General features: G+C 34.2%; 1 protein-coding gene across 4 annotated transcripts in view; it reads right to left on the bottom strand.

The window, feature by feature from the left end:
* Positions 1 to 20,463, bottom strand: part of SNX13 (sorting nexin 13) — a 151,348-nt gene that overhangs the window by 46,942 nt on the left and 83,943 nt on the right. For all 4 annotated transcript variants that reach the window (XM_038004691.2, XM_007981963.3, XM_038004690.2 and 1 more), the window contains 4 exons: positions 12,955 to 13,093; positions 12,482 to 12,570; positions 7,762 to 7,861; positions 2,022 to 2,215 (listed from right to left, as the gene is read on the bottom strand). In XM_038004691.2, coding sequence (XP_037860619.1) covers positions 2,022 to 2,215; positions 7,762 to 7,861; positions 12,482 to 12,570; positions 12,955 to 13,093 — 522 coding nt within the window. The remainder of the gene's footprint in view (positions 1 to 2,021; positions 2,216 to 7,761; positions 7,862 to 12,481; positions 12,571 to 12,954; positions 13,094 to 20,463) is intronic.

The following is a 20,463-nucleotide window of genomic DNA, read 5'->3' as shown; positions in this document are numbered from 1 at the left end:
AAATGGTTTTTAAATAGACAAACTTTTGAAACTGAAGTTCAATTCCAGATAAATTAGTTTTAGTAAAGAAATTTAGAAAATCCTGTTTAAGTTGGCTTTTCTGGTGACACATTTTTTTTTTTTTTTAAATATTCAAGTAGTCTTATTTCAAAAACAGGAGTCATTCTGTTAACTATATGAGTTTTTACCACAACCTACATGTAACATCAAACAACTCAGGTCAGTCTGTCAACTCTTCTCTAGGCTGCTTTTGGCCTCGTCAAAGATCACCTACCAATTTTAGAGAAACAGTATATAAATTTCTGTTTACTGTAATCCTTTTCTCCATTTTCATTTAAAAAGTATTTCAAATTAGAGAAAAACATTTTTTTGTCCTATACTTTAAAAAATATGATTTTACCACAGACCAAGATTTTAGCATTTTTTCTATAGCCAGCAAAAATTAGACCTAATTAAGTAAATTATCTTCTTTTCTATTTCTTGAGTTAGTGTGGCAATCTGTCTCTAAAAATTTGTCCACTTTAAGTTGTTTAATTTGTTGTCATAAAATTGATCACAGTATTTGCTTACTCCTTTTAATTTCTGTAGGGTCAGGGTTCATGTCTCCTCTTTCATTTATGAATTTGGTTATCTGTGTCTACTCCCATTTTTTCATGGCCAGTCTAGCTAAAGGTTTGTCAATATTGTTGATATTTTCAGAGAACCAACTTTTGGTTTTAGATTTTCACTATGGTTTTTCTGTTTTCTATTCACGATTCTCATAATAATCTTTGTTTTCCTTCTTCTGTTTGGCTTGGGTTTTTCATTTCTAGATTTTTAAGGTAAAAACTTAAGATTGTTGATTGTAGATCTTTTATCCTACACATTTTTAGAGCTACAAATATTCTTCTCATCACTAAGTAGCTGCATCTCATGAATTCTGATACAATGCATTTTCATTCTCAATTAAAAATACTTTCTAGTTTCCTTGTCACTTTTTGTTGACTCAGAGGCTATTTAGAAATATGTTGTTTAATTTTCGATTATTTGTAGTTTCCCCAAATTTCCTTTTGTTGATTTCTAATTTGATTCCATTCTGATCAAAGAATTATTCCAATACTTTTAAATGGAGATGACTTTTATGGCCTTGCAAATGATTTATCTGGGAAAATGTTTCATGTGTTCTGAAAAATAATGTGTATTTTGCTGTCATTAGAGGAAACAGTCTATAGAATAATATACATATATTATATGTATTACAGTATTACATATATTACATATTACATATATTACATATTATACATAAATTACAATATATTAGAATTATTATATTAGAATATTACATTAGAATAATACATGTATTCTATAAGTTCTAAAGCAATTCTATTCTATATATGTATTCTATACATTCTATAATAATCTATATAATTATATAAAATATACTCTAGACACTACAGATGTATTACATTCTACAGAATTATAGTATAGTATATATATTATTCTATAGGATTAAGTGAGTTATAATGTTCCTGAAGTCTTGTATATCCTTGATGTTTTTCTAATTGTTTTATCAATTATCGCAAGTGGGGTATTAAAGTTTCCAACTATAACTGTTGAATTGTCTCTCTAACCCTTCAATTCCGCAAATTTTTGTTTCATTCATTGGGGGGCTGTTATTAAATGTATATATGTTTAATACATACATTTAAACATATATACATTTTTAAAAAATATATATGTACTCTCTTTTTTTTTGCATGGTTTATCTTTTTCTATACTTTTACTTTCAGCCTGTGGTGAATCTAATATGCGACCTTGAATCTTGATTCTGTCATTTAGTATTTGCATGACTGTGGACATGATAATTTGACTGCCTAATCATCAGAATCTTCACTTAAACGAGGATACAGACAGACAGGAAGATTGTTATCGATTAAAGAAAACAATGTTTTTGAGGTAGTCAGCCTGGCATAAGCAATGGATTACAAAAATTATTAATAATACTGATAAAGAAGAAAACAGTAATCAAAATAAACTCTCACCTTTTCTGATAAATACTGTTCATAAATTCCAACAGCAGCTGCTCTTAAAAGACCTTTGGTTTGGTTAGTTTGATGTTTTCCATCTCTCTGACGACTTAATAAAACTTCTAGCTGCTGTTGGGCAGTAACCCGGTATCCTTCCACTGTCATCCAAAAGAATAGATGTGCTTGACCTCCAGTTTGCTGCATGTAATCTACCAATCAAAAATCCATAATAACATAAATATTAGTGTCACACAATTTGGGGTCCATGTAGTTGTATGACAAGTAAAGAAGGATTAAAGTTTCAAGTGTTTAAAACTCCACATTTTGAAAATGTTTTAGCAAATCCCTGAGGTGAAAATATAGTTGTAAATTAGTTATGCTAAAAAAAACAGTGATGTTAAAAACAAAAGTGAAGGAATATATTTCATAATTTTTTAAATCCCACTTTTCATGATAAAATCTCTAGTGAATAAATTTGTTACATAAAACATTCAACATTTGTTCTCAATAAAGACTGTTATAATATGAATATTTCTAGACATATTTTTTAAAATGACTCAACAAACCACATATTTATATTTTTATCACAAAAATGAAAATGTATAGAGGTTTACTGAAAATGTCCTCCAGATAAAAGCAATTCTAATGTAATAGTAGTAAAATCTAAATTAAAAATATATATATTAAAATGGTATAAAAACAAAATCCTTTATGTACACATGAACAAAAATGATACAAACAGGTTTTATACATTGTATGTTCCCAATAAAGTACTCTTTCTTAATGAATTTTAATTTGCATTAGAATCTCCTAGAATTTATTTTAAAAGCAGTTTGGTAAATGCACATTAGTTTTGATAACTATTTCCTTCAAAACAAAATAAAGCTCTACCTCCATGGTTTCTAAAGAAAAACATTTCAGAGAATAAAGAGAGGACTGAATTTGGCACACAAAATATTAACTACTGAAAATTTAATAATATTTAAAATTCTTAAAAATTTCAAAGAAGATGTGGGAGTGTGAAACACCAGAATTCTCTCTCTCCACCTCCACAGCAAGTGCAATGGCAGAATCTGATGTAACTAATTTGGAACTCTGGAATCTACTGAAGATTTGCAATATTTAGGGGAAGGCTTGGGGAGTAAGCTTTGGTTAATTTCAGTTCATTTCAGCTGCAGCACCACTGCAGCTACCCATTCCCCACTCCCAGACCCCTAGAACAAGTAGCTATGCATGCACTCCAGAATTAGCTTGTACACAGCAAGCAAGCGGACAAAAAACAACTTCTCCTTCAAATATTCAGAATCTAGGCTCTGACAGCACACTGCTGCTTCTGATCACAGAGGTGCACACAAATAGGCAGCCTTTGTTGTTGCATATCTCTTGATTGGTCCAAGCCCCTTTACTTCCTGCTGAAGTAACGAGCAAGGTATTTAGAAGACTGGCACCCTTTCTCCCTTGACTCCCACAGTTTTATCTTTTTCTCCCTTTGGGAGCCATGCATTAAAAATGAGGACATCCAAAAGCAACCACATATGTGGGAAAATTAGAAAGTGACTATACCTGCCCAGGGAAAAGCACAAGCTCAGAATAGTCTTGAGAAGACTTTAAGCTTATACCTCAGGCTGATCCTTAGCATAGACAGCCTACATATTAAAAATAAAAACAGTAACAACAATAAAGAACAGCAAACCCTAAGGAAAGGGAAGAAAGTGATTTCCAGAGTTACTACATTATTAGATTCAAATAGCTAGTTATTCATACACACACACACACACACACACACACACACACACACCCCACAAGGCACACGAAGTATGTGGCAAGTGTGGCCCATTCAAAGAGGAAAAAAAGTCAACATACATCAACAGAAACTGTCCCCAAAAAAGACCTGATGGAATATCTACTAGAAGAAGATTTTAAAATTACCTTAAAGATGCCCAAAAGACTAAAGAAGGATGTAAAGAAAGTCAAGAAAACAATCTATGAACAAAACGGAAAGATCAATAAAGAGATAGAAAACCTAGAAGAAACCAAAATAAAATGATGGAGGTGAAAAGTACATAACTAAAATAAAAAATGCACTAAAGGAAATTTAAGGTAGATTTGAGCAGGCAGAGGAATCAGCAAATGTAAGGATAGAATAATAAAAGTTGTAGATTCGAGAAACAGAATGTAAAAATATAAAGAAGAGTAAACAGAGCCTAAGGTACCTGCAGGACCAAGTTACATGTGGGAGTTGTATAAAGAGAAGACAGACAGAAACAGTCAGATCATATTTGAAGAAATAAGTGAAAATTTCCCAAATTTGAAGAAAGGCATGAATATAAATATCCAAAAAGCTCAACAATCTCCAACTAAGATGAATTCAAAGATATCCACATGGAGACACATTATAATTCAACTTTCAAAATATAAATCATCCGAAAGCAGAAAAAGAAAAACAACACATGTAAAAAACCCAAAAGATTATCAGCGGATTTCTTTCAAGAAACTCTGGAGGCCAGAAGGTGATGGAGTGATATTCAAAGTGCTAAGAGAAAAATATTGTCAACCAAGTTCCTATATCTGACAAAACTATACTTCACAACGAGAGAGAAGTAAGGATTCACAGATAAACAAAAGCAAAGGAAGCATCTTACCATAAGACCTGCCTTGCAAAATGTGCTGAAGGGTAAATTAAACGAATGGACACTAGATAGTAACTTAGTACCTTGAAATCATATGAAGAAATAAATTTCTCAGTAAAAATAAAAATATGGGCAATTATAAAAGCTAGTATTATTAACAATGATTTGTAACTCTATTTTTTTTGTTTTCTATGTGACTGGAAAGACGAATATGGTTTTTAAAAAATTAACTATCAATCTGAAAGCCAGAAATATTGTACATTGTTACTGCACATCTTGGTTTCCACATAATTTACAAAAGTAACTCATTTAAATAAGAACTATTAGTTCATATTTTGAACACACAATTTGTAAAGACTTAGTTTTGTGACATCATCAAAAGAGGGATAGTGACAGAGCTGTAAAGGAGCAAAGTTTTGACTGCATTTGAAATTAAGCTGATATAATTTCAAATTACAGTGTTATAAATTTAGGATGTTACATGTAATCCCCATAGTAACCACAAAAAAATAGCTACATAATATACATGAGAGGAATTAGAAATTTAAACATGTTACTACAAGAAATCAACTAAATACAAAAGAAGTCAGTTATGTAGAAAATGACTATCAAAAAATATATAAAGCATGTAGAAAACAAGTAACAAGATGACAGAAGTCTTTCCTTATTAATAATTACTTTAAATGTAAATAGATTAAACTTTCTAATCAAAAGACAGAGACTGGCAGAATGGATTAAAAAAATCAATCCAATGATATACTGTCTACAAAGATTTTAGATACAAAGACATAAATAAATTGAAAGTGAAAGGATGAAAAATCACATCACATGCAAACAGCAACCAAAATAGAGCAGGGGAAGCTATACTAGTATCAGGAAAAATAGACTTTAAATCAAAAAAGGTTAAGATATAAATAAGGTTATTATATATTAATAAAAGATTCAGCATAACAAAATGATACAACAATTATAAACATTTTCATACCTAGTAACAGATCATCAAAGTATATGAAACAAAAACAGACATATTTGAAGGGAAAAAGAGATAGTGCCACAATCATAGTTTGAGATTTCAATGCCCCACTCTCAGTAACGGATAGAACTAGACAGAAGATGAGTATGGAAATAGAGGACTTAACACAATATAACAGGTAGATTTAACAAACATACAGAACACTTTCCAACAACAGCATACAGCTTCTTCTCAGGTACACATGGAACATTTTCTAAAACAGACCATACAGTGGGCCACAAATTGAATCTCATAAAGTTTTTAAAAATGGATATCGTGCAAAGTATCTTCTCCAACTACAATGGGATAAAATTATAAATCAGTAACAAAATTAAAACTGGAAAACTCATGTATTTTTGGAAATCAAACAACACACTTTTTATTTACCCTACTTATCCTTTGAAAACATGAAAACACACTCACACAACCAATAGATCAAAGAAGAAATCACAAGAGAAATTAGAAAATACATAAAGATTAATTAAAACAAACATAACATACCAAACTAATGGGACACAGCAAAAAGGAAAATATCAAATCATCTTTCCTTACGTTGTAAAGCTTTCTAACTGTATAATGTAAGGAAATAGAAAAAGAACAAATTAAACCCAAAGCTAGCAGAAGGAAAGAAACAGTAAAGATTACAGCAGAGATAAAAGAGAGAACAGAAAAATTAGTAAAAGTCAATGAAAGCAATAGTTGATTCTTTGAAAAGAGTGACAAAATTGACAAACATTTATCTAGGAGGACAAAAAGGGAAAAGACTAAAATTACTAAAATTGCAAGTGAAAGTGAGGATATTACTAATGACTCTACAAAACTAAAAGTACTATGAACAACTGTACGCCAATAAATCGGATATCCTAGTGGAAATGGAAAAATTCCTAGAACACAGAAAATCTACCAAGACTAAATCATGAAGAAATTGAAAATCTGAGGAGACTGATAAGTAGTAAGGAGATTGAATCAGTAACCAAAAATCCTCAATAAAGAAAAGACCTGGACCTGAATAGCTTTACTGGTGAATTCTATCAAATACTTAAAGAAAAAGTAACACCAATCCTTTTTAAATTTTTCCAAAAAATTAAACAGGAAACACTTCCTAACTCATTCTATGAGGCCAGCATTATTCTGAAAACAGAGCCAGATAAAGATAGTACAAGAAAACTACAGACCAATGTTCCTTATAAATATTGATGTAAAAATCCTCAATAAAATACTAGCAAAACAAATTCAGCAGCATATTAGAGATTATACACCATGACTAAGGTAGCATTTATTCCTGGAATCCAAAGATGGTTGAACACACACACACAAAAAATCAATGTAATACAGCACAACAGAATGAAGGATAAACACCACATATCTTAATTGATGCACAAAAAGCATTTCACAAAATTCCACACTTTCATGACAAAAAGACTCAATAAACTAGGAACAGAAGGCTACTACCTCAAAATAATAAAAGCTGTATATGAAAAAGCTCACAGTGAATATTATACTCAATGATGAAAGACAGAATACTTTTCTTTAAGATCAGGAACAAACAAAGATGCCTGCGTTTGCCACTTCTGTTCAACGTAGTACTGGAAGTACTAGGCAGAGAAATTAGGAAAAGTGGAGGGAAGGGAGAAGAGGTAAAGGGAGAAGCGAGTGTGTGCACGTGTACACACACACACACGAATATTATTCAGCATTAAAAAGGAAGGAAATTCTCACATATGCTGTAACATGGATAAAACTTGAGGGCATATTCATGTTAAGTGAGTAAGCCAGTCACAAAAAGGCAAACACTGTACAATTCGACCTACATGAGGTACTTAAGAGTAGTCAAAATCATAGAGACAGAAAGCAGAATGGGTTGCAGGGGTTGAGGGTGTGGGGAATGGAGAGAGTTGGTGTTGAATGAGTAGAGTGTCAGTTTTGGAAGATAAAAATAACTCTGGATATTGATGGTTGTAATCTCTGTACAACATCATGAATACATTTAATATCACTGAACTATACACTTAAAAATAGTTGAGATACTAAATTTTATGTGTATTTTACCACAATAAAAAATGGAAAAAGAAATTCAATGGCTATATCATTTAAACAGAATTGATCCACCTACCCATAAAAAATTGTAGTGCAACATTGTCTACAAGAATGCTGTCCAGGGGGACTGTGCAAAGTTTCCCAAAGTTTGCTGCAAGTTTCACAGTATTTATTTCCTACAGGCAAAAGTGAATATAAGTTAATATTTTATCTAATCATTCATTGTTAAAGATGTTTACATAAATATAAGGAAAAAAATCAGGCTAAAATGGAGTAAAGATGAAGTTCTTCCCTTCTCATGCATGTTGTTTCCCAATAGATATACATTCTGTGAATTTAAATTCCAAGTGTCACTTAGCAAATTAAAAATATTAACACATTAAAAATATTAGCATTCAACTCTTTCAATATAAAATAAATAGAAATCACTATATTTTCAATTATTCTCTCTATATATATATTCCAAATGAAAATGAACATTCCAGAGGCCAAAAGGGTGAAGGAAATGTTTAATATATGCAAGAATTTTTAAAACTCAACATTTTCATGTATAAAGTCTATTTATTACTAGGAAAACAAAATATGCCTAAAGAGTAATTTTGCTCCTAACTCAATAAAAATCTCTAATTATTACAGAAAATGTGTTTTTTTTCCAGACTCTCTAAACAGTGAATTTCAGACATACTTTTCAAAGTCATAGAGCAAGGAAACAACCTACATATGAAAAAAAAAAAGGAAAAGTTGGGTTTAAAATTTGAAGAGCATCTACGTATCAGGCATTGTGTTAGTTACATTACACATATTACTTCATTTAATCTGCACAGCAATACTGTTGGATATGTATCACCAAGCCTACTTAACAGATAAGGAAAACGAAGATGAAAAAGGTTGCCTATTAAGTCACAAAGCCGGTAAGTATGACTATGTGTTTTCAAATGCTGCTGCCCTTTCCATAACAGCCATAATGTTTCTATGAATTATTCATTTTCACTGGCTTCTCTATATTCCCAAATCCATATTTCAGAACCCTCTATTTAAAAAAGAAAAATAGGCAGGTTTACTGTAAATGAAGTAGGCTGCCATATTCAGAGGCAGATACTAAATTAAGCAGAAGTGGTAAATAAAGGAAAATGAAGAGAATTTAAAAAGAAAAACAAATCCATCTCTATAATTTGTATTTTCCTTCATGTAAGTACTGAATAATAACAGCGAATTGACTTTCAAAGTCCGGTAGAGAGCAATCTAGAGGCAGCACATGATTTCTAATAAGTCTCCCTTCTTCAAATTGTATCACCTCTTTATCCTGCCCAGCAGCGGCTCCACAGATACAGGATGGGAAGGAAAATTCACTGAGGATAAAGGTTTCTAAGATTTCAAGATAAGTAACATAGCTATGTAACTGCAAATCCGTGGGGATTCTGAGTTTATTTACAAAGGAAAACATTGTATGATCTGAGCTCATTAAAAAATAAAAGCTTGTATTCAAAATGGAATTGACAGGCTTGCAAACAAAATATCTAAATTTTAAAAGGATTCAATATCAAAAAGTGCCTGGGAAAAAACACTGAGTAATGACACTGAAAGATCACTACCTCTGAGATCTAGATAAGGAAGTAAAGAAAAGCACAAGTGAAACTGTATCTTTTTTCTATGCTAATTTGCATGAGTATATAAACTAGTTTTAAAATATAGTTAACCAAAACAAAGGTACACACACACACACACACACAACAAATATGGCCCTCAAGTAATGTTTCTTAAGTTACAATTCATCTAGAAAACTAAATTTAACATGTTTTGTTGTTTGTTTTTTTGAGACGGAGTTTCGCTCTTGTTGCCTAGGCTGGAGTGCAATGGCATGATCTCGGCTCGCCGCAACCTCCACCTCCCAGGTTCAAGTGATTCTCCTGCCTCAGCCTCCCGAGTAGCTGGGATTGCAGGCATGTGCCACCACGGTTTTTAAAAATAATTCTTCTATTCCTTAAGGAATTTAAATACACTGTAAAATTTTAAGACCAGAGAGTCATAAATAAATTTTCAAAACAGAAAACTACAGCAAAAATGTGACCTCATTAAAAACCTAAGGGTATTAAGAAATGCTTTTTCCTGTTTTAAAGCCCCAAATCTCTGCTCTCCTTTAGGGCAAAACTTCTCTAAAGAGCAACTATCATTACTGTTTCTAATTTACCTCTTCTCATTCTCTCATGGACGAACTCCAACTAAGATTTTCTCCACTACTCCACAAAAAAATGTTCTCATTAGATCACCAATAATCCGGAAGGTAGTAAGTCCACTGATCAATTCTCAGTCTTCATCTTTCTCCATGTTATCCTTTGATACACCTCATCTTTCCCTTTTATAAACACTTTTTGCATTTGGCTTCTGAGATATTGATAGGGACAGGGTGCACAAAATTCTAGGCAGAAAAGGGCGGTCCCTAGCGAAACACCACCCTCAAGCCAAAAAGCCTGAGACCGGAGCCCTAAGTGAAAACTTACATCCCTGTTTTCTTGCTCAAATGTTGCCTTTTCCTAAACCGCCCATGGCCGCACACCACCCCATTCTGTGCCTATAAAAACCCCAGACTCAGTTGATAGCCAGGACTACGGCTGGATATTGGAGAGAAGCGACTGGACTTCAAAGGGACAGCTTGATGGCATAACTTCAGAAAGAATCCAAATGGAGACAGTCGGACTTCAGGGGAAGATTACCTACCCGCCCCATTCCCCTTTTCAGCTCCCCTTCCCACTGAGAGCCACTTTCATCGGCCATAAAATCTCCAGCATTTACCATCTTTCAACTCATTCATGCAACTTCATTTTTCCTGGACGCCGAATAAGAGCTCAGAAGCCACGAGTGCAGACACAAAAGGCTGTCTCACTGGCCCTTTGCCCTCACCAGCGGAGGGCAGCTGCCTCATGCAAAAAGGCAAATGGTCCACTGAGCTGTTAACCCTTAAGCCATCCACAGACAGCAGAGCTAAGAGAGCACTGTCACACACCTTCTGGGGCTTTGGGAGTCACAGGCACCTCCAACTGGACAGCTGTAGGGCCTGAACAGGGTTTGCTCTTGCCAGCACTAATGCATCTGGCTAGTTCCTCCACCCACTCACTTGTGCACTCCCTGTTGTGAGGGGTGGCAGTGGGTCCGAGTGAGTGGAGTTTGATCTCGCCAGTACCGAAGTGGCAGGCTTGTTCCAGCACTCCTTCACTCAAGTTCTCACTCGTTTGCTTGCACGCTCCCCACCACAAGAAGTTGAGAATGGCAGGATGAGTAAACAAGGCACCCCTGCTGCAAGTTCTGCGAAGGGGTCAGGGAAATATCCTGCTTCAATATCACAAGCTCAGGTTTTCCTCCAATCTCACTGGCTATTTACTCTGTTTCTTTGGCTAGACTCTTTACTTTGTCTTAAACTCTATTCACTGAAGTGTAGTAGGACCAAGTCACCAATGCATTCCTACTTACACACGCTCTTTTAGATAACATCATCCAGTCTCTCATTAAACATCTGATAATTGTTGAGAATTTACAAAATTCGTCTCCATCACTAACTTTTCCTTAGAACTCAAGATTACCAAGTAGCATGTCTACCTGAATGTCAAACAGGGATATCAAATTAAAATACCCAAAACCCAATTCTCTTTTCCAAACCTCCTCCTCTCTCTGTTACCCAATTCAGTAAACAGCACCACTATTTATACAGTTGCTCAAACCAAAATACCCTGAAATTGTCCTTGAGTTATTTTTTTTTCTTTATCACCCCATATTCACTCCATTAAGAAAATCCTACTAGCACTATATCCAGTCTCTAATCGCTTCTCACAACCTCCATAGACATCTCTTACCTAGTTTTAAATCAGGAGTATAGCAAATAATCTTTCAGTTTCCATTCTTACCCACATCATCTCACACTTTGTGTCTATTCTTCACAAAGAATAAAGACAATAATTTTAACTTTCAGCTCGTAAGTCAGGTAATGTCACTTGCCAGGGCAAATCTCCAATTGACTTTCATCATAATTAGAATAAAACTCTTACTATGGCCAGTAAGACCATATATGACCATATAAGATCTAACCCCCCGGTTCTTCTATGACTTCATTCCTAGCACAATAGCTCATTCATTCCATACCAATCACAACGACCTCCTCCAATTCACCAAAGACATTCTTACCTTAGTGCTCCTGCAACTGCTCTCATGACTGCCTGTAAGATCGATACTTCAAAGGCAAACAAAAATACAGCACAGGACTAACTGCCTCATGTTATTTAGATCTCACTACGATCAAGTGTCATCAAACCTCTCAGCACCTATCTAAACCAGTCCAAGACATTTTCTATACGCTACTTTGCTTTATTACTGTTTTTTCGCAGTAGATATCACCACCTGATATTATGCATCAGTTTGCTTATTGATTTATTTCCTGACTCTGCAACTAAAATGTAAACTCCATGAAAAGAGTTTGTCTACTTGGCTCTTCTAAAAAGCACCCAACTCACAAAACTGAATAAATGCAAATTTTGAATAAACAAACGATACCCAAGTAAATGCATAAATAAATCAAGGAATAAAATAAAATCTTCAATTACTTTAACATTTTTCAGGCAGCGCTTCAGTTAACCTTTTTGGCATGTTTTAACAAATATTTATATCACATTGTCGAAAAGAAAACTCTTTTTAAAGTCCTCTTGTAAAGTGCTGCACTGGGAAATGTCCTACTTTTTGTCCTTTACTGTGCATTTTAATCCCTATAAAGTATTTATAACTAAACATTAATTCAAAAGTACTTTACTTACTTTGCCTGACTGCAATCGCTGTATTCTTGAGTCACATACCTTCTTTACGAATAGTAAGCTATTTATTTGATTTTTGATAGTGTTGATATCTAAAAGCAAACAAATCATGAACTAGAAAGTGGTAATTTTATTAAATACTTTAAACATGCACTTACTGTAATTTAACAAAATAACCAACAATACAGCAATTGTTTTATTCAATAAAAGAAACCATCTGAAATTATACAGTGAAATTATTTAATTAAAAGTAAACCATGCCAATTACCTCCACTCTAGGGATAATTACAATAATCAGATTCTCACATTCTGAAAATAATGCTTTTACTCTAACTAAGCACATGTTAATCTAATAAGGAAGATTTAATTAAAGTGAAAACATTAATAGCAGAAAATGACATTTAGGTAAATTAACCAAAGTTTTGAAGATATAATAATCCTTCAAAAAAATACTTTAAATTAAATACATTACTTACCATCACCAGCTGTATCTAGAGATCTAAGATACTGTAATTCTTCTGCTGCCTTATCTCTGACTGCTTCTAGCTCTCCAATATTGTCACTCAATTTAATAATGTTCATAAAGGCCTCATAGTTGCAGTTAGAATCACGGATCTGAAAACAAGTTTAAGAAAAATAGGTGAAAGAGGAACTCACTTATTAAAAGGAAAACTGAATCCTGAGTGCCTACTATGTGCTAGGACAATTTGCTGCATACTCAGTGCTTACAACAAAAAGAAAAAAGCTCTGTATTTGGGCACCTATATTTGGGCACCAATGGTTCTTAGACTGCAAATAAAATAAAGTAAGTATTATATAGCATGCTTGAAACTGCAGGAATAGGAATATGCTCACAATATTTGATGATAGCAAAGAAGCCATGATGACTGGAAATAAACCAAAGACAAGCTGAGCAGAAGATACGGTCAGCAGCAATGGACGGCAAATCTTCTGTTATAGTATAGAGGTTTTAGCTTTCACTCTGAAGCAAGTCAGAAGTTAAACTGGAAGGTTTAAACAGAAGAGTAACACTCTCTAACCTAAAATATAACACAATCGCTGTGTTGCTGTATAAAAATAAAGGCAGAGCCAAAAACACAAAAAAAGACCAGTTAATAATACAAGTGAAAGAGAATATAGTCAGGGAGCAGGGTGGTGACAGTGGTGGTGTGGTACAAAGTGTTTTATAAAGTGTTTTCTGGTAAGAAGTGTTTTGTAAAAACAATGCCAAAAGAATTTGCTGATAAATCAGATATGGCCATGAAATGAAGAGAACATAGAACTACACTAACATCGTTGGCCTGACAACTGGAATAGTGGAGTTACCACTAAACAAGACGGAGAAAAAAATTAAGAGATGCAGCATTTGCCAGGGATAGTGGCGGGGAGGCAAAATATTATGAGGGTGTTTTTGGCAAAATTAAGTGTGAGATCTCATTAAATATAAAAATGGTCATTAGCATGCTTTTGAATATGATGGACAAGAGTTCCGAAAGGAGGACTACACAGAAATACGCATTTAAAAGTCATTGACATGGAGATGACACTTAAAACCATGAACATGGATGGAAATAATCAAGAGAATGAGGGTAGAGTAAAAAAAGGAGAGATCTAAGGACAGATACTCAGAAGATTTACTTACACAGCAAAAAGACTGAGAAAGGCCAAAAATGTAGAAAAAAAAAAATCAACAAACTTTGGTGTTCTAACAAGCCAAGTAAAGAAGTGTTTTTAAAAAATGATGGCTGGGTGCAGTGCTTGTAATCGCAGCACTTTGGTAGGCCAAGGCGGGCGGATCACCTTAAGTCAGGAGTTCGAGATCAGACTGGCCAACATGGTGAAACCCCGTCCCTACTAAAAATACAAAAATTAGCTGGGCATGGTGGTAGGTGCCTGTAATCCCAGCTACTTGGAAGGCTGAGGTGAGATAATCGCTTGGGCACAGGAGGCAGAGGTTGAAGTGAGCTGAGATCGTGCCACTGCACTCCACGTTGGGCGCCAGAGTGAGATTCTGTCTCAGAAAAGAAAAGAAAAAAAGAGAGGGAAAAATGTAGACAGCCAACAGTCAACCCTCTTATAAAGTTTTGCTGTAAAAAAAAAATAAGCAGGAGAAAAGAGTACTGCCTAAAATGGAATGTAATATCAATGACTTGCTTCATCTCTTTTTTAAGATGAGAGAGATAATGACAAAGGTGTATGATAATAAGAATGATCATATAAAGAGTAAAAATGTGAAGGTACAGAGAGAAAGTGTAAAATTGCCAAAGCAATAAAATGAAATTGTCTAGAAGAAGTTGGTTACAATGCACACATAAAGGACTTGCTTTACCTAGATACATGGGTATTTCATCCACAGTAACAGAAGAAAATATAAAATATACATGCATAGATACAAGTTATGAATGTATGTGATAACAGGATATTACGAAACATCTCTTTTGATTTCCTCAATTTTTTCAGTGGAGTACTATGGTCATGAGCTAAGAGAAAAGATGTGAAAAAAATATGCTAAATGAAAGTGAAGGAAGTATAAAAGAGTTGATCAGAAGAGTGGAGCAGATAACATAACAGGAAAAATTTAATGATTGCAAGGCAAGAACGAATAAGGGCACAAATGAGATTTGTGCTCATGAATTTAAAATGAGACCAGTGTAGGTTTCTTTTTTTCCATCAGCCACATTCACCTGCTTAAAAATAGGAATGGAGAAGCAGTTATGTTGGATTTAACCAGTGTTGTAGTGTCAATAAGCAAAGAGGTAAAGAAGTCAGGATGTTGTGGAGGTATTAATAACTATGACTGTAAATAAAATTTAAACTAAGCAAAGCAAGAAGAGTGGCCTGTGAAAAGGTAATAGACTTGAGATGTTATCTATTTTAAACAAAAAGCCAAATAACTGAATACTATAAAAGCACAAGACTATGTAAAAAGATGCATTACATAGAAGGGATCAATTATACAGTGGAAGCTGACTTCTGATTAGAAACAGAGGCAAGAGGAAAATAAAACCATTTTTAAAGTACTAAAAGAAAAAGCAGAGCAATTCTACATCAATGAAATATCCTTCAAACTTGGCAGTAAATGAAAATATTTTCAGAGAATAAAAAGGTCGGATAATTTGTCACAAGAAAATTGGCAATAGGCCGGGCACAGTGGCTCACGCCTGTAATCTCAACACTTTGGGAGACTGAGGTGGGTGGATCACGAGGTCAGGAGTTCAGGACCAGGCTGGTCAAAATGGTGAAACCCCGTCTCTACTAAAAATACAAAAATTAGGCAGGCATGCTGGCAGGCACCTGTAATCCCAGGTACTTGGGAGGCTGAGGCAGAGAACTGCTTGAACCCGGGAGGCAGAGAACTGCTTGAACCCGGGAGGCAGAGGTTACAGTGAGCCAAAATCATGCCACTGCACTCCAGCCTGGGCGACAGAGCAAGACTCCGTCTCAAAAAAAAAAAAATAAAATAAAATAAAACAAATAGAAAGAAAGAAAGAAAGAAAGAAAGAAAGAAAGAAAGAAAGAAAGAAAGAAAGAAAGAAAGAAAGAAAGAAAATTGGCAATACACAGAATCCTAAAGAAAGTTCTTCAGAATGAAGAAAAATGACCACAAAACTAAAATTTGTACCTACAAAAAATAATGAAGAGTACTGAAAATACTAAGTAAATATATGAGCGTAAACAATTTTTTTCTGTTCTTTATTTCTTTAAGAAAGGGTGTTTAACGCAACAATGAGCATGGCACTGTGGAGTAAATTATGAGTGTAGATGTAAAATATATAATGAAAAAGAACAAAGGATGGGGGCTAATTAAAATTATGCTATAGCAAGGTTCTTCATATTTCATATGAGGTGATAAAGTACTGCCCTCTAGGCATATGATGACAACTTAAAGAGGACACTAATTCCTAGAGCAACCACTAAAATAATAATGGTTGTAGTAACAAGGAATAGTTGGAAAGTCATTAAAATAATTAAACAGAATACAAGAATACCTTGTTTCAATTCCACTGTGCTTTACTATGACACTTCACACTGTGTTTTTTTTAACAAACTGAAGTTTTCCAGCAACTCTGTGTCCAGAAACTCTTATCAGCATTTTTCCAACAACATGTGCCCACGTCATGGGCATAGTCACATTTTAAAAATTTTCAGAATATTTCAGACCTTTTCATTATTACTATATCTACTATGGTGATCAGTGATCTTTGATATTATTATTGCTTTGGTGCACTACAAACCATACTCATTTAAGATGACAAAATTAATTGATAAATTGTTTTGTATATTCTGACTGCTCCATAACTGACCATTCCTCTGTCTCTCTCCCTCTAGCAGGGCCTCTCTATTAACTGAGACACAACAACACTGAAGTTAGACCAATTAGTTACCCTACAATGAACTCTAAGTGTTCAAGCAAAAGGAAAAGTCACATATCTTTCATTTTCAATCAAAAGCTAAAAATGACTAAGCTTAGCCAGGAAAATGTATCAAAAGCCAAGACAGACTGAAAGCTTGCTCTCTCACACTAAACAATTATCCAATATAAGAATACCCCCCCCCAAAAAAAAAAGGTTCTTCAGGGAAATTAAAAGTGCTGCTCCAGAACAGATGAATGATAAACGTGAAGAACACTTATGGGTGATATGGAGAAAATATCAGTGGTAAAGGATAGAAAATCACACCAGACACAACATTCTGTTTGTCCAAAGCCTATTCCAGAACAAGGCCCAGACTAGCTTCAATTCTATAAAGGCTGAAAAAGGTAAGGAAACTGCAGAAGAAGAGTTTGAAGCTAGCAGAAATTGGAGGTTTGAGGAAAGAAGCTGTCTCCATAACACAGAAGTACAAGGTGAAGCAGTAAGTCCTGATGTAGAAGCTATATGGCAAGTTATCCAGATTTAGTCTAGATCATTGATAATGGTGGCTACACTAAACAGATTTTTCACTGTAGACAAAACAGCCTTATATGGAGAAAAGATGCCATCTACTACCTTTACAACTAGAGAGTAAAAGCCAATGTTTGGCTTCAAAGCCTCAAAAGACAGAATGAGTACCTTGTTAGAGGCTAGTAGTGACTCTAAGTTGAAGCCAATGCTCATTTACTATTCTAAAAATCCTAGGGTCCTCAGGAATTATGCTAAATCTACTCTACCTTTGCTCCAGAAATGGAACAAGAAAGCCTGAATAACAGCATGTCTGTTTACAACATGGTCTACTAAATATTTTAAGCACACTGTTGAGATGTACCACTTACAAAGAGATTCCTTTCAAAATATTACTGCTCACTGACAACACACCTGGTCTCCCCAGGGCTCTGATGAAGGATATCAATGTTGTTTTCATGCCTACTAAAACAATATCCATTCTGCAGTCCTAGGATGAAGGAGTAATTTCACCTCTCAAGTCTTACTATTTAGGAAATGCACTTTTTGTAAGGCTATGGGTATTTGCCCTAGTGATTCCTCTGATGGATCTGAACAAAGTAAACTGAAAACCTTCTAGAAATGACCCATTATTCTAGATGCCATTATGAATATTCATGATTCATGGGATGAGGTCAAATATCAACATTCACAGAAGATTGGCAGTTGATTCCAATCTTCACAGATGACTTTAAGGGGTTCAAGACTTCAGTGAAGGAAGTCATCACAGATGTGGTAGAAATGGCAAGAGAAGTAGAATTAGAATTCGACCCTGAACGATATCAACAATGTAAACTGAAACAACAAAAGTCAAAATGTGGGAGGATTAAAGTTTAAAGTTCTTTACAATTTTCTTTGTTTCTTTCTTTGCAATCAAAGTTAAGTTGTCATCAGTTCAAAATAACTTGTTATAAATTTAAGGTATCTTTTGTAAGCCTCATGGTAGTGACAATCCAAAAACCTGTAATAGTTAAACTAAAAAGCAAGAAATTAAAACATACTACCAGAGAAAAATCACTTAACCACAAAAGAAGACAGTAAGAAGGAAGCAAGAAGTTACAACTAAAAAATAGTTACCTCCTTACCTATCAGTATTTATTTATTTTATCAGTATTTATTTATGTTTCTATAAAGCTAAATGTAAGTGGACTAAATTCTCCAATTAAAAGACATAGAGCAGCTGAATGTAGGCCACGTATATGGCTCACACTTGTAATCCCAGTACTTTGGGAGGTTGAGGTGGGAGGACTACTTAAGCCAGAAGTTTACGACTAGCTGGGCAACATAGTAAGATCCTGTCTCTACAAAAAAATTTAAAAAGTAGCCAGGTTGACGTTGCAATGAGCTGTGATCATGCCACCACACTTGAGCTTAGCTGACAGAGTGAGACTCTCTATCAAGAAAAAAAGAAAGAAAAGAAAAAGGAAATTCACCTGAAGGAACTAGAAAAGCAATAACAAACCAAACCCCAAATTAAGATTTAGCACAAAAATAAATGAAATTGAGACTAAGAAAACAATACAAAAGATTGAGTTGAAAAGTGATGTTTTAAAGGGAGAAACAAAATCAATAAATGTTTAGGCTAGACTAAGAAAAAAAGAGGCACCAAAAAAATACAATCAGAGATGAAAATGGATATACTACAACGATACAACAGAAATATAAAGGATCATCAGAGACTATTACAAATAATTATGCTCCAACAAACTGGAAAACCTAGAAGAAATGAATAAATTCCTGACACATAAAATTACCAGGAATAAACCATAAAGAAATAGAAAATCTGAACATTCCAGTAACGAGTAATAAGATTGAAGCAGTAATAAAAGTATCTCATCCAAGAAAAGCCCAAGACCTGATGGCTTCACAGTTGCTGAATTCTTCCAAATATTTGTAAATGAACTAATATTGATTCTATTCAATGTTTCCAAAAATTAAAGAGGAAGGCATACTTTGAAACTCATTCTACAAGTCCAGCATTACTCTAACACCAACCCAAGGACACAACAAAAAAAGAAAACTACAAGCTCATCCCTGATGAACACAGATGTCAAGATAGATCCTCAACAAAATACTAGTAAACTGGCCAGGCATGGTGGCTCACACCTATAATCCCAGCACTTTGGGAGGCCGAGGTGGCGGATCACCTGAGGTCAGGAGTTCAAGACCAGCCTGGCCAACATGGTAAAAATCTCATCTCTATTAAATATACAAAAATTAGGAAGGCACGCTGGCAGGCACCTATAATCTCAGTTACTCGGGAGGCTGAGGCAGGGAGAATTGCTTGAACCTGGGTGGTGGAGGGTACAGTGAGCTGAGACGGCGCCACTAAACTACAGAGCAAGACTCTGTCTCAAAAAAAAAAAAAAACTAGTAAATTTAATTCAACAACGCATTAAAAAGATTATTCACCATGATCAAGTGGGATTCATCACAGGAACGCAAGAACGGTTCAATATATGAAAATTGATAAGCATAATACATGATGTTAACAGAATTAAGCACAAAAAACATTATCATTTCAATAGATGTTGAAAGGGCATTCAATAACATTCAACATGCCTTTACAATAAAATCTCCCAAAATATTAGGTATAGAAGGAAAATACCTCAACTCAATTAAACGCCATATATGACAAACTCACAGTTAACATCATACTGAGTGGAGAAAATCTAAAAGCTTTTCCTTTAAGAACCAGGAGAAAAATGATGTCTACTCTTACACATTTTATTCAACCTAGTACTCAAAGTCCTAGACAGAGTTATTAGGCAAGAGAGAAATAAAGGGCATCCAAATTGGAAAGGAAAAAGTCAATCTGTCCTTGTCTGCAGACCACATAAACACCTATTTAGAAAAACCTAAAGAAACCAAAAAATGTTGCATAATACAAAATCAACGTATAATACTCAGTATCATTTCCATATGTCAATAGTAAACAATCTGAAAAATAAATCAAGAAACAAATCACATTTATAACAGCATCAAAAACATAAAATATTTATAAAAATTTATTTTAAAAATGTGAAAGATACATAAACTCTAAAAACTACAAAACAATGCTGAGAG

Source organism: Chlorocebus sabaeus, chromosome 21 (genome assembly GCF_047675955.1).
Source record: "Chlorocebus sabaeus isolate Y175 chromosome 21, mChlSab1.0.hap1, whole genome shotgun sequence".
Classification (NCBI taxonomy): domain Eukaryota; kingdom Metazoa; phylum Chordata; class Mammalia; order Primates; family Cercopithecidae; genus Chlorocebus; species Chlorocebus sabaeus.
Note: the sequence above shows the minus strand (reverse complement) of the source record. Positions and strands in the feature narration are given on the sequence as shown.